This window comes from Tursiops truncatus, chromosome 4 (assembly GCF_011762595.2).
Source record: "Tursiops truncatus isolate mTurTru1 chromosome 4, mTurTru1.mat.Y, whole genome shotgun sequence".
Lineage (NCBI taxonomy): Eukaryota > Metazoa > Chordata > Mammalia > Artiodactyla > Delphinidae > Tursiops > Tursiops truncatus.
In genome coordinates this window covers 46,009,607-46,023,272 of record NC_047037.1, presented here as the reverse complement: position 1 = coordinate 46,023,272, position 13,666 = coordinate 46,009,607, and the positions used below count along the sequence as shown (strand labels likewise).

Sequence of the window (13,666 nt, the reverse complement as noted above, 5' to 3'; positions counted from 1 at the left end):
GTCTTATGGGGGTTTCCTTGGATGTAATAAGTATTTTTATCTTTATCATTAACTTACGATATCTTAATTATAATGTGTCTTGGTGTGGATTTCTTTGGTTTCATCTTATTTGGAACTCTCTGTGATTCCTAGACCAGCATATCTGTTTCCTTCCCCAGGTTAAGGAAGTTTTCAACAATTATTTTTTTCAAATAAGTTTTCTGCCCCCTTTCTCTCTCTCTCTTCTCCTTCTCCAACCCCTATAATGCAAATGTTATTCCACTTGATGTTGTCCCATAGGTCCATTAGGCTATCTTCAATTTTTAAATTTCTTTCTTTTTTGGGGAGGGTGCTGCTCCATTTAAGTTAGTTCCACTACCCTGTCTTCCAGGTTGCTGTTTCTGTTCTTTGCTTCATCTAGTCAGCTGTTGAAGCCCTCTAGTGTACTTTTTCAGTTCGGTTGTTGTTTTCTTCAGTTTTGTGACTTCTGTTTGGTACTTCCTTACATTTTCTGTCTCTTTGTTGAAGTTCTCACTGTTGTTGTTCTCATCCATTCTTCCCTCCAGTTTGGTGAGCATTTTTATGACCAGTACTTTGAACTCTTTATCAGGTAGATTACTTATCTCCATTTCAGTCCTTTTTCTGAGGTTTTATCTTATTATTTCTTTTGGAACATATTCCTCTGTTTCCTCATTTTGCTTGGTTTTTATGTATTAGGTACAACAACTACCTTTCCCAGTCTTAAGGATTGGCCTTGTATAGGAGACGAACCTTTCTAGCTCAACCTTGTCCTAGCTCTTGGTTTTCTCTCAAACATTTTGATTGTCTGAGTAGCCTTATTTATTCTTGATAGGTCCCATTTGTTGAGCATGTGTGGAAAGGAGAAATCTCAGTCAGCCTGTTGGAAGCCAGACACTCAGGCAGCATTTTTTAAAGTATGCCAACATACACAGTCTTATGAATGGCACCTCATTCGTAAGCCCTGCTGGCCTCCAGACCAGGTGATCTGGAAGTGTCCCATGGGTTACAGTTGCAAAAATTGGGGCTTTAGATGAGTGTATAAGCTCCTTTCTGGGACGTACTAGTGAGCTGTAGTGAGGCCAAGGGAGAACGGAAAGATGGCTCCTCCTGCCTCATTCCTGAGAGCTCCTCTGTAGCCTCTAGATGTGTGGCAAACATGAAGCCTGACCCACAAGCTGACGCTCTGGGACAAGTAAACAGGCCTTTTTCACAGGCAGACTTGGGGTGTGTTTCAGTCTGATGTCTGTGCAGTGCCCTGGGACTGGTAGCCTGCCAAGAACTGTCTCTCCAATTGTTTCAGTCCTGTGGGGCCCAGAAATGCAAGCTCCAGCTACCAGAGCCAGGCAATCAAGGATCGTTTCCTGTGTGAATCACGTCTGCCTACAGCTTTAGCGAGGCAGCAGGGGAGTGCAGGGTCAAGGCATGCCCACCAGCTTTATCGAGGCAGTGAGAGAGCACAGGGTTGGGGAGCACCCACTGTTTTTTGCAAGGGAGTGGGAGAGCATTGGCAAGGGACACACCCTCAGGCTTTAGTGGGGAAGCTGCAGAGGGCTGTGATTGCACATGCCTGTGGTGCTAGCAAGGTAGAGGGAGGGTGCAAAAACAGAGAGTGGGGGCTCAGGCCCCTGACCCTAATGCTTTAAGATTAGCAAATGAACCTCCTTCACATTCAGCCTACAAGCTTTTCAAGTTGCTGCTTTTGCGCTGGGTCCCTGGGAACGTTAGTTTGCACACAAGCCCTTTAAGAGTGGAATCTCAGTTCCCTACAGCCCTTTGGGTCTCCTGGATGTAAGCCCCATTTGTTTTCACAGCCAGACGTTTGGGGGGCTCTTCTCTCTGGTGCAGGTCCCAGGGGTTAGGGTGCCTGATGTGGTGCATGAGCACTTCATTTCTCAGGGAAAAGCTCCATATTTGTGAGATCCCTACAGATTGGGGCTCTCTGTGCAGGGGGTGGGGTTTCTGGTGAGAATGTATCTCTCCCTCTCCTACCTGTCTCGATGTGGCTCTTTTATCCTTTGTTGTGGAGGAGCTGTTCAGCTAGTTTTCAAGTCTTTTTCAGAGGGACTTGTTCCATATGTGTGTCCATGGGAGGAGGCGAATTCAAGATCTTCTACACAGCCATCTTGAACTTTCTCTCAAGACTGTGGAAGGATTATTTTAGATTAGTATACTTTGTCTTCAAGAAGGAAAGTCCAATGTATTATATGTACATGGGTGGGTGGTGAGGAGTGAAGGGCACAGTCAAAGGCAAGGATTCTGGGAAACTAAAGGCAATCATTAGGATGTTGGATGCCAGGATTTGGAGTTGAACTAGAGAAGGAGCAGAATAACACAAGACAAATGTTTCTATTTCACAATTTTAATTTAAGCTGAACTTAATCCTGAGGTAACTTGATTCTTCTTATTTGAAAATTTGCTTTACTTTATTTCTAAGTAAAAACATTGATAGTCTCTTTATTTTGACTCAAAATGTTCCTGGAAACTAGAGCATAAAGAATGTTTATGAAGCAAGTTATGATTTCCTTTAGGAACAGTTCTGAAACTGAATATAGAATATCTGACCCAGGACTCAGCATTAGATACATCATAAATATGACCGGCCATGTCTCATGACGATTAAGAAATTACTATAAATACCTACATATAACATATAAAATTAAAATACCAATTCTAGAAAATGGTCATGGATAAACCAAACACCTCTTTAATACAAAGGACTCCAACAAACTATACGTTTAGAGGGGAACATTTAAAGATGTATGTTTCATTGGCCACTGATCTTTTCTGTGGTCCATCTGCTTATCTGAAGTGTCTGAGTTACTGAAGGCAGTGAGCTAGTGAAAAGCTGCCTGAACCAGGCAGCAGCAGATTTGGGAAGTTCGCTTCACTTCTGAGTCTCACAGTCCCTTTCCATTCATTCTAACATTCTATGGAACTAAACTACTTTCTAAAATTAATATGTTAGCTATAATAAACATTAAGCAACAAATTCAAAATAATTTCTTGTGCCATCTTAGAATTTGGAAGACTTTAGGGTATGTTGGAGGGTCCTGCTTTAGAAGGTTACAGAAGTTTGAAATGATAATTTCTGTTTCTTTAGCTACACATCGGTGGCAAGTAGAACCTTCTAAATCATTTTCCTCCATTATCAGAGTGCGTTCACAAAGTATTTACCAGTGGTGCTGATGGTGTGGTTTCTGTTATTGAAAAGCATTTTACTTTTCATCTAATCATCTACTTTCCCCTTTACTCTCCTCTAACTCCTTAAATAGTTCAAAGTTACCCACGTGGCAGCTTAGAGACAGACCAAAGCAAGGCACCAAGACACATTGAGTGGGGTTTCAATTGCTTTGTTAAGCGTTTAGCCACAGGCTTACCTTGTTAATCTGCTAACAATTGCCACCAAGTCATTAGCAAAATCTTGTAAAAAGGAGTTATAAAAACATCTCTCACAGAATCCTCAAAAAGACAGAATACCTTGAATGTAGCTTCCTTTACCCCTTGAAACAGGCAGGTATAGGTGGCATGCAGGAAGCCTGTGTGCTAATTAGGTGATAGCCAAAAGGCAGAGATAAAGAGTGAAGTTTCCTATAGAGAAAAAAAGATAGTTGATTTCAGCAATTTTCACATGAAAAGGTTAAAACTCATTTATTAATACCGAAACGCCATTTAAAATTTTATTTACTTATTTTTAATTGAGTATAATTGACATACAGCATCATATTAGTTTCAGAGGTACAATATAATGATTTTATATATGCATTTATTTGAAATGAGCACTACAATGTCTAGTTAACATCCATCACCACACCTAGTTATATATTTTTAAAATATTATTTAAAATTCATCATCTTAAGTGTTGATTTCTCTTGCAAATTAAAAAATATTGAATTCAATTTGTAAAGAGATTTAAATGAAAAATTTGCTCTAGGATCCTGAACATTATTAATTTAAAGTCATCTATTTTTATAAATTGGCTGTATCTCTTGACTATAATTTTCTTGCCTTCCCCTATTTGGAAAATGAACAAATTTTGTTAGAATGACAAATTTACTAAAACTGGAGAGAATACTAAGGTTCCCAAATGTTGCCTTAGCCCTTCTCAAATGTAAGATCTTGAATCTGTTTAATTTCTTCCTGTCTTAGGAATAAAACATTAAACTGGTGAAATTCCTCAAGATTTACAATTTTTAAATTTTACATACTATATTGTTAAATATATGGCATATAGAAATATAATTATATAATACTATTTTTTAAATGCTAGAAACAAAAATAAGATAGAACTTACAACAGAGCTAGCAAGACCAGAATGAATAGCTCATCTATTACAAGCTCTGCCCAAAGGCAATGTCATGTAAATTCAATTTATAGACGTTGAATAGCTTCCCCAATGTTGGCCTTTGAAAAGCATTACACTGATACTTTCAAGAAACTAGCAGCACACTCCAACCTGAAAAAGTAATACTATGAAGACGCTGCCATTAGTGATTTTATGTACTTCTACATACCCTTCTTGAATTTGAAATAATGGATAAGTTCAGTAATAATTTTTGTTCTCTTTCAAATTTTATGACTTCAATATTGAGTTGTGTTTTATGACCTACACTTATTATATTCTGTAGAGTCAGCCAGCAGCTTTAGGCAAAGAATACCTTCAGAGTCTGAAATCAGACTTTGGGAAGAAATCAGAGGTTTAAAATGAGTAATCATGTATTTTGGAAGCATAGGAATTTTCCAAAGATTTTGAAAAACAACCAAATACTGCATACTGTGTAATATATGAGCAATAATTTCCCAATCCTCTAGACAGCTTCTTTTTCTTTTGTGGCTAGGATAATTATCTATTCATGTACGGGCAAGGATTGTTGCTATAAAACTTAACTTCTTCCAGAGCAGTTTTGGTAGTTTTTTTTTGGAGGAAGAGTTTGCTTAGCAAATTGTACACTGACAACGGTGAGGAATTTTTAGTTACGAGGAATTCTGACAAGGTCACAGGAATTATCCAGTCTCAGTTTCCAGTCTTGAGTCACATTGAAAGAGTGAAATTTAAACAGTGGTAAATTCAATAACAAGTAACGTTACATAATATTTACATGACAGGACAAAAACTAAAACTTCAGACCTTTTTCTCTTTAAATTAGGTTCTCACGCTAATGGACCAGATATAATTTGTTTATATAACTTGCTTAAAAAGAATGAGAACCTGGCTTCTATAGGAGAAAGAGATCAAAAGAGGAAGATTCTGACCTGGGTTATAATCCTGTTGCGCTCCTAGCTTTCAAGAAGGTCTTAGAGCTATCACAGTACTTTGATAAGCTTTGCTTTCTTTATTTACCAATATGTGAGCCAAATATTTAACCTGGCTGTGATGAGATAGTAAATGAAAGCATTTAAAAAATATAATGTAAGTTATTTATTAGGGAAAAGCACATGCCAGGCACATTTAGTTTTCATGGTAATATAAACGTCACAGGCTGGCTAGGTTGTAAATTTGGTTACTTTTATGGCTTTTAACACTAAAAAATTTCTGTACCAGGGGCTGTCTTTAAGTTGTATTTGTGGCTAAACAGATCTACCCTCATTTTGAGTACTCACTGGCCATTATTAATAGTGATAACTAAAATCTGGTTGAAGTATCTTAAAAAGTATGCAGTATGTGATAAATTCCATGACATGACTGAGGCATTTGACAAATATTTACTTTTTTAGAATTTAGGTCAAGAGCAGAAACAAAATTATAATTTATGCATAACCTCAATTTTTTTCCCTCAAGTACATAGAAAGAACAAATGTACTACGGATTTTCTTTGAAGAGGTTTGTAGTTACTATGTTTGTTTTACTTGTTTTTACATAGGGAAACTTTGTTGGCCTTTAAAATGTAACTTAGCAGTGTAACTGATGTATTTTTGCCAACAATAAAACAAATACATATGACAAAATAAATGCATACTTATTTCAGCCCGTAAGATTTGTTTTAAAATTATTTTATTTGCAGACAGGGGAAACATATGAGATCATTTCTTTCCCCTCTGCCAAAGACAAGCTGATTTCCCCAACCCACGTGTACAGTTGAGCAGTAAGTCTAGCATGCTAGCGCGCTCGAGTCTCCGGACTTGTGTCTTGCCATCTATGGGGACACACGCATCCGTGATAGTGCACTGGATGAGGCAAGACTCAGTAGGCAAGGCATCTCCGGTTCACGAGAAAATTGTGCTGACCGTGTAGCTATCCCGTGTGCCTGCCGCATCTGCCCACTGGACAGGGAAAGAAAGGGTGCTTGGTGTAGTGTACACAGCTGTTCCTATCCACTCTCTCCCACTTTATACACTGTACTCCTCTCCCCACGTGCGTTCCAAGGGCAGGATCACAAACACACACACACCCGTATCTCTCCCAGCCGTCACCCGGGACGCGTCTCCCGCGCACTCCGATCTCGCCGCCGCTGGCTCCGCGGCCTCTCCCAGCCACCAGCACTCCACATGGGCGTAACCCCGCGCCAGGCGGCCGCGCGGCCCACGGAGGCCCTAGCCGGCCCCCGCGTTCGAGGGAAGGCGCGGCCCCGGGGTCGGACGGACAAAGCGGGCGTCCAATCGAGCCCGGCACTGCCTCCCCGAAGGGAGGGAGGGGCGGCCCTGACGGGCCCAATGAGCGGGGAGCCCGAGTGGGACTTCCTCCCGGAATCCCGTTGGCCAGAATAGCTGGGCCGTGGGTGACACGTAAGTTAAGTGGGAGGCGGCGGCGGCCGAGGCTCCGCAGCCCCGTCAGTGACACCGGCCCGCCGTCCCCCCAAACCCGGCCGGGGCAGCCGGCCCCCACCCAACTACTCACCCCCGCGGGCCGCGCGCTGAGGCGCCGCCTGGAGCCCGGCTCCCTTTGTTGGGCGCGCACCCCCTCCTTTTGGTGGCAACAAAGTCGCGCAGTGGGAGCTGCCGCGAGGGGGCGGGGAGCGGCAGGGGCGGGACTCCGAGCGCCGCCGGGGGCAGCCGGGCCAAAAAGTGGGGAGGAGGGAACAAGGCAGGCGGCATCTGCGGACCGGCGCGAGGACAGCCCGCTCAGAAGTATGCGGAGGGCCCCCTCCCGGGCCCAGGCACTCAAGGAGAGTCAGCCTCGCCAAAGTTTGGCGGCGGTGGCTGCCCCGGCGGCGTCGATGGCTGCACGCCCCGCGGCGCGCGGAGGCTGAGCGGGCGCCACTTACCCTCCGGCCCAGCTTTTGTGTCTCGCGTCTCCTCCTCATGCTGCGTCCGGCCACCTCCTGCCGTGGCCGCTGCTGAGGCGCCCGCTCGGGCCGAGGGGAGGAAGGGACGGCGGCGGCGGGGACGGCCGCGGCGCGGGGTCCCGACGGGACTATGGGAAACGGGATGTGCTCCCGAAAGCAGAAGCGGATCTTCCAGACGCTGCTACTGCTGACCGTGGTGTTCGGCTTTCTCTATGGCGCGATGCTCTACTACGAGCTGCAGACACAGCTGCGGAAAGCCGAAGCGGTGGCACTCAAGTACCAGCAGCACCAGGAGTCCCTTTCCGCCCAGTTACAAGGTACGGTTAACGGGACGCGCGCGGCCGGTGGCCAACTTTGCCCCGCGCCTCCCGCCCTGACTGGAAAAGTGGTTTTGATGAGCTGTTGGCACCGCGGGCACCACCTCTGACCTTCAGGGACATCAGAGGCAAGCCCCGCCGGACCCCGGAGTGTCAGAGATGACACATCCGCATCCTCCCGCTTCCTCCGGTGGTTACATTTGAAATTGGCAGCGCCAGCCCAGGTTCCACTGGGCGATGGATGGGCGGGTACACACTGAGTCTTTTACCCCAGCCCTTGTCAAAGGCCCGGCTGCAACCCGGGCAGACAGACCAGGATCCCTGCCTCCGCTCCTGCCAGCCCATCCGGAGGGGCATGGTTTCCTGGTTTCTAGGCATTTGCTTTCCACTTGACGTTGTCAGTAGCCTAAGAAATGGGGAGTTTGGCCGAGATTTCTCAAACTGCTGTTTCTTCAAGGGAAATTAAGCCATGACCTGGTGGTCCAAACTAATGGCCCAGTCGAATGGAGCCTAGACCTGCTAGTTGCTTATCTCTGTTAACTCAGTAGTGTGACTTTAGAGATGTTGGATGTGTTGGAAAAGGCCACGCTACTGTTCACCATACTGCAGGTATGTTTTTGGAAAAAGAAAAAAAAAAACTTTATTAAACTGAGTAACTTTCAGTTTGTCCCGGAGAGGTGCAAGAGGAGAAACCTGGTTTTTCACTTTGCCAGACACACAGCAAACACAACGTGAGCAATACCTGCAGAAAGACGGAAAGCTCCTATATTTCTATTTTAGAATCCCATTTAACTTAAATTTCAGGAACATAAATGATGCATGACTGCAAAGTAAGCACCATGTGGCCTTGTTAAGAGCAGAGTCATCCTTTACATATTTTTTGAAAACTTTTTCTTATACTTGTGGTTAGTTTTCAACACTTATGCAGTCCTCTCCCCACCAAAAAAAGTAATAATAGTAAAGGGCTCTGAGTAGTGAAAAGTTGACAGTCCTTGCTGATCATGCAAATATAGCTTATTTCATATTTCTAGGAAGATACAAGCTGCATGGATAGTTTCTGTCATTGTATATTTATACAAATATAAAACAGATACCTTTTCGTTGCTTTAGCTGTTTTGAATGTTTTCTGATTCTTGGTCTTATTTGCTTTTCCCAACTTAGAAACAAAGGAAGTATTTTTAGCTTACTGAAGCTGTATAGCCACAGGCAATGAAAATACATGAGCTGGGCTTTGTTCAAAAGGAAAATCTGTTTTGATTCAGTCTTACTTTAAAAATGTTTTTCTTTAAAACTTGTTGAAATTTACCCATGAGTTATTGTTGGTATGCAAAATATGGATATTTATTTATTTACTTGTTTACGTAGAAGACACCAGCGGCAGTTAGACCAAGGGAAAAACTTGCCATCCAGTAGTACAATGGCAGGACTGGATTTTCACACACGTGACTGGAAGGGTGTATATGGTGGATTATGCAAGGTTGGTGCCTTGTTCTCTTAGTTCAGGAGACTCATGAGAGCAGGTGCTGTCACATTCACCAATACATCCTCAGCACTGCACAGTGCCTGACACTCAGGAGGGGGTCAATGTATATATTTATTCAGTCAACAAACAAAGTTTAACTGTGATGAGAAAACTAGTTCCAATCACTTTTGTCTGCTTTCTCAGACTTCACTTCCTTGTCTGCTTTTTGAAAAAAACCAAGTAACAACAATGAAATATTTTGCCCAAGTAGCACATTTGCTTAAACTCCCAGTGCTGGAACTCATTGACTGAGGAGGCCCTGATTTCTGAGTCATGGCCTTTATTTGCAGTATTCCATTTAGAAAATCCATCTCAGTTTTTTTTTCCCCTTTTATTTGCCTTCTTTTGGTGGTGGTAGTGGGGGAGAGGGGTGGTAAGTGGTAATACAAGACCATTAAAATACACAACATTTGCTTTGCTGCAGGAGATGAAAAAAAATGTTGTAGCTAGTTTGAACAAGTGGCCTTACAGTCCATTTTTTAATTTAGTGTTTTGCCATTTCCTCTTGAATTGTGGTGCTGCACAGTTGCAATATGATTATGTGTGAAGAATGATTTCCCAAGCAGGCTACAGTTTCTTCTTCTTCTTTTTTTTTTTTTTTTACAATTCTTATTTTTTCACAATTCTGTTCTGTAGCATTTATTTTGGATTTCACATCTGCAGGCCATTTAATGAAGATTTTCTGATGGTACGCAGCTTTTGCTTCCCTTTTCCAATGACAAATGACATTTTACTCAGCGGTGCTATGTACACATATAGATTTGTTTTTAGGACATTAAACTCTCCATTCTTAAGACTTGTTTCGTTATGTGAGGTCTCTTGACCTGGCTTGGATTAAAATCAGAGTTAATTATGAGTGTCCTTTTTTTTAAAAAATGCCTCTTGAAAAATGTTAAGTAATTTGGCCATGTAATCTGAAGGTATACATTTGTTAAATGAACATATTTAGGTCATCTTCAGTTTAATAATGGATTGTCACCAGACATTATTCTGAAAGTAGGTTATGTCTAACTCCAAGTGTATTTTGGAGTAGAACAGTTCCATAAATAGGAAATGGCAGGGGTTACATGGGGAAAGTTCCAGACTTTGGCAATGCTCCGTCCACTAAAAACAAATGTCTGTGTCTGCCAGCCTCTCTATCTTCCATCCATAGTGTTTCTTAATTATATTGAGGAGTGGGGCAGAGGTTACCTCTGGTGGCAGAGGCAGTAGTAACAACCTTTGACCAGCGCAGTGTTTAGTTAACTTAAAATTTTTTTAAAAAAACTGCTTTGGGGACTTCCCTGGCAATCCAGTGGTTAAGTCTTGGAGCTTCCACTGCAGGGGGCACGGGTTAGATCCCTGGTCAGGAAACTAAGATCCCACGTTCCTCGCCAAGCAGCCAAAAACAAAACAAAACAAAACAAAAAAAGCAAAAATGCTTTTGGGGCCATGCTCCATTTTCTGTGTCTATAAACAGTGGTTCTCAGCTTTGACTGCCCATTAGAATTACCTGGGGGCAACTCCCAGTTCAATTAAGTCGCAATCTATGGGGTGGAACCCACCTGGCAATCTCCCCAGGTGAATGCAATGTGCAGCTGAGGTCGAGAACCACAGCTCTGTAATCTTAAGACTCAGCTGATTCGCACATTTACTTAGCTGGCTTGGCTGCAAAGACATTTGAGGCTTTTTTCTTTTACCCCAAGCATGTGATTCAAATTCTAGCCCTGCAACTTTTTGCGTGATCTTGGGCCTCATTTTTCTTATTTATGTAATGGAGATTAGAGTGACCTATTTTATAAAATACTGTGAGGATAAAATAATTAATACCTGTGAAGCTCCTAGCACATACCTAGCACATAGTAGGTACCGCTCATTCAACATTAGCTGTTATCATAGCAGTCCCTGTTTGAGATATTTGATCATTTTCTCTTCCCAGGGTTGCCATGGGTAAAATTTTGAAATTGGCAGAATTTGTTTTTATAATTAGCTCCTTTTTTGTTGTACCTAAATGAACATCAAAGAAAATAGGCAGACTGGAATAAATCCAAGTACTTTACTCTGGATAAGGGACCCTCCCTGACAATTTAAATTTAGAATTCAAGTCTGGTTACTAATTAACTCTCTTTTTATATCATGTCAGATTAGGAGAGGGTGTGATTGCCAGAGGTAGGCAGTAACCTTGTGCAATAAGATCTGGGAGAGGGATGTAACTATTTAAATTTTGGGGGGGGCAAACAGTCCCTCATTCTTTTTTTTTAACATCTTTATTGGGGTATAATTGCTTTACAATGGTGTGTTAGTTTCTACTTTATAATAAAGTGAATCAGTTATACATATACATATGTTCCCATATCTCTTCCCTCTTGCGTCTCCCTCCCTCCCACAGTCCCTCATTCTTAAAACATTGTATTATATTATTGCAGTGCTCTTGGTCTTCCCAGTGATGAGCAGAAACCATCAAGAAAAGGTTCATAGGGCTTCCCTGGTGGTACAGTGGTTGAGAGTCCGCCTGCCGATGCAGGGGACACGGGTTCGTGCCCCGGTCCGGGAAGATCCCACGTGCCACGGAGCGGCTGGGCCCGTGAGCCATGGCCGCTGAGCCTGCGCGTCCGGAGCCTGTGCTCTGCAATGGGAGAGGCCACAACAGTGAGAGGCCCGCGTACTGCAAAAAAAAAAAAAAAAAAAAGAAAAAAGAAAAGGTTCATATGATGTCTTCTATGCTCCTATTCCAGATAAGTGTATTACAGTTATTTAAAACAAACACGTTTGGTGCTTCTAAGGGTGACATGGTTATTCAAGTTAGTTGTCCTTTGCATTATGTTCCCTTGAGACATAGAATGGCCCATTTGCCTGAGCATGAAAACATATTGTATCTGGTTTCTTCTTTGTTTTCAACCTACCCTGAATTTGCTTTTTAAAAAAAAAAAAAAATGTTCTCCTTCAGCTCAGGACCAGGCTTTTAAAAAATTCTCTCATCTCCAGTGCTAAGTGCTTGGCATATACTGTAGTAGGTGATCAATAAATATATAGGTCTATACCTATATATTCATTGGCTCTCTGCCAATGAATGTGCTTCTATATGGTGAGCAGTGAAATGTAGTAGATGTGGGCTGAGGAGTCAGAGCTCTTGGATTTGATGTCTTGCTATATATATATATGTATATTTTTTTTACCAGCTGGGTGATCTTGGGTTACTTAACATCTCTGTGATTTGCTTTCATCATATGTAATAATCAGGATAATGGTGTTTATAATAGTTTGTCATAGGATCAGTAGTGTTAGCGGGTGTACAGTGCTTAGAAGGGTGATACTTGCATTTTGGAATACTGGGGAACTTCATGTACAACAGAGTGGTTCACAGACCTCAGTAATTTAGCCCCACGGGTATAGGCAATGCGTAGTAGGGATACTCATTTTCAAGTGCAAAGTTAGGACACACAAACATCAATTAGATGTTGTCTATTAAATGGACATTTTCACTGAAGTACACACATCGTGCAGTTAAAAGGTGAAATTTATCAAGCTGTTTTTGTTTAATTCTGTTCTATTTTAAAAATGGAACAGACATAAAAACTCTTTATGTAAAACCCTGCCTTAAGATTTATTTCCTGAATAAAAGATAAAAGCTTCTAGATAACTTTTGAAAATATGACTCAGTTAAACATTCTGTTAAATATATGTGACATGCACGAATATGTGTGACTCCACACACTGTACCTGCCTTAGTCGGCCCTGTAAATTGGAACTCGCCAATATTGGTTCACCAGGGAGGAGAATTGCTCAGTATCTGTGAGCCTTTTGTTTAAGTCTGAGGTAGAAGACCCAGGCATGTTATACAGTTCACTACATCCAAGTAGATTGGAAAACTTACCTTGACCTTTTAAAATTCCCTCCTGCCTTACCAAGAGCTGGGACAGGAGACCAGGTTTTAGAGACTTAAGGAATGAGTGAATTGGAGTTTGAGAATGACGACTGAAGCCGGGAGGACCAAAATGCAAATGACTTGAGAGAAACTAGAAGACGTGAGAGAGAGAGAAGGGGACTAACATCAGTTTATGACATTTCAAAGCATTGGGGATGATTCTTGCCCACATCTGCATGTCCTAAAAAGAAAGAAACAGGGACTAGCGAAGGGGGAGTGGGTTTGGCATCAGATACTGTTAGAATGCAACTCTGGTGTTTACCAATGGAGTGACCTTGAGCAGGCAGGTAACCCCTCTGAACTTCGCTTTCTTCCTAGTTCGCTGGGGATATTTTGCACACTTGCATGCACTAGAAATAATACATCTAATGTGACTAGCACAAATCCCAGAGCGCATCACTATGACATTTACTAGGTAACCAGGACTGCTGTTGCAAGATTAATATTGGGCTACTTTTTATTTTGCCCACCGTGTATTACATCTAGTAGGTAATAGAGTCATTATCTGTGGTCTAATTGTGGCTCTTTTCAGAGCCATATGCCCACCTTGGCTGAAACTTTTACTTGATTAAAGACACTCTCACTCTGTCTTTTCTACTATATTGAGCCTCTTTTGGTAAGAAAGGACTTGAGAACGCTTTGCATGGTAGCAGCTAAGAGTTCCTGTTTTTCATTTTGACAAATAAGTGTTCTTATTTTATCA

At 42.2% G+C, this 13,666-nt stretch overlaps 2 protein-coding genes across 12 annotated transcripts in view; one reads left to right on the top strand and one right to left on the bottom strand.

Annotated features, from left to right (window-relative positions):
* Positions 1-7,894, bottom strand: part of LOC117312133 (uncharacterized) — a 125,736-nt gene extending 117,842 nt beyond the window's left edge. Inside the window, exons 1-4 of the mRNA XM_073804636.1 lie at positions 7,736-7,894; positions 6,833-7,430; positions 3,478-3,588; positions 1,990-2,141 (exon numbers count right to left, since the gene is read on the bottom strand). Coding sequence (XP_073660737.1) covers positions 3,548-3,588; positions 6,833-7,430; positions 7,736-7,894 — 798 coding nt within the window. The 3' untranslated portion in view covers positions 1,990-2,141; positions 3,478-3,547. The remainder of the gene's footprint in view (positions 1-1,989; positions 2,142-3,477; positions 3,589-6,832; positions 7,431-7,735) is intronic.
* The window catches only part of GOLIM4 (golgi integral membrane protein 4), an 80,463-nt gene continuing 74,147 nt past the window's right edge, over positions 7,351-13,666 (top strand). For all 11 annotated transcript variants that reach the window (XM_033855443.2, XM_019946138.3, XM_019946137.3 and 8 more), the window contains exon 1: positions 7,351-7,537. In XM_033855443.2, the coding sequence (XP_033711334.1) occupies positions 7,351-7,537 (187 nt within the window). The remainder of the gene's footprint in view (positions 7,538-13,666) is intronic.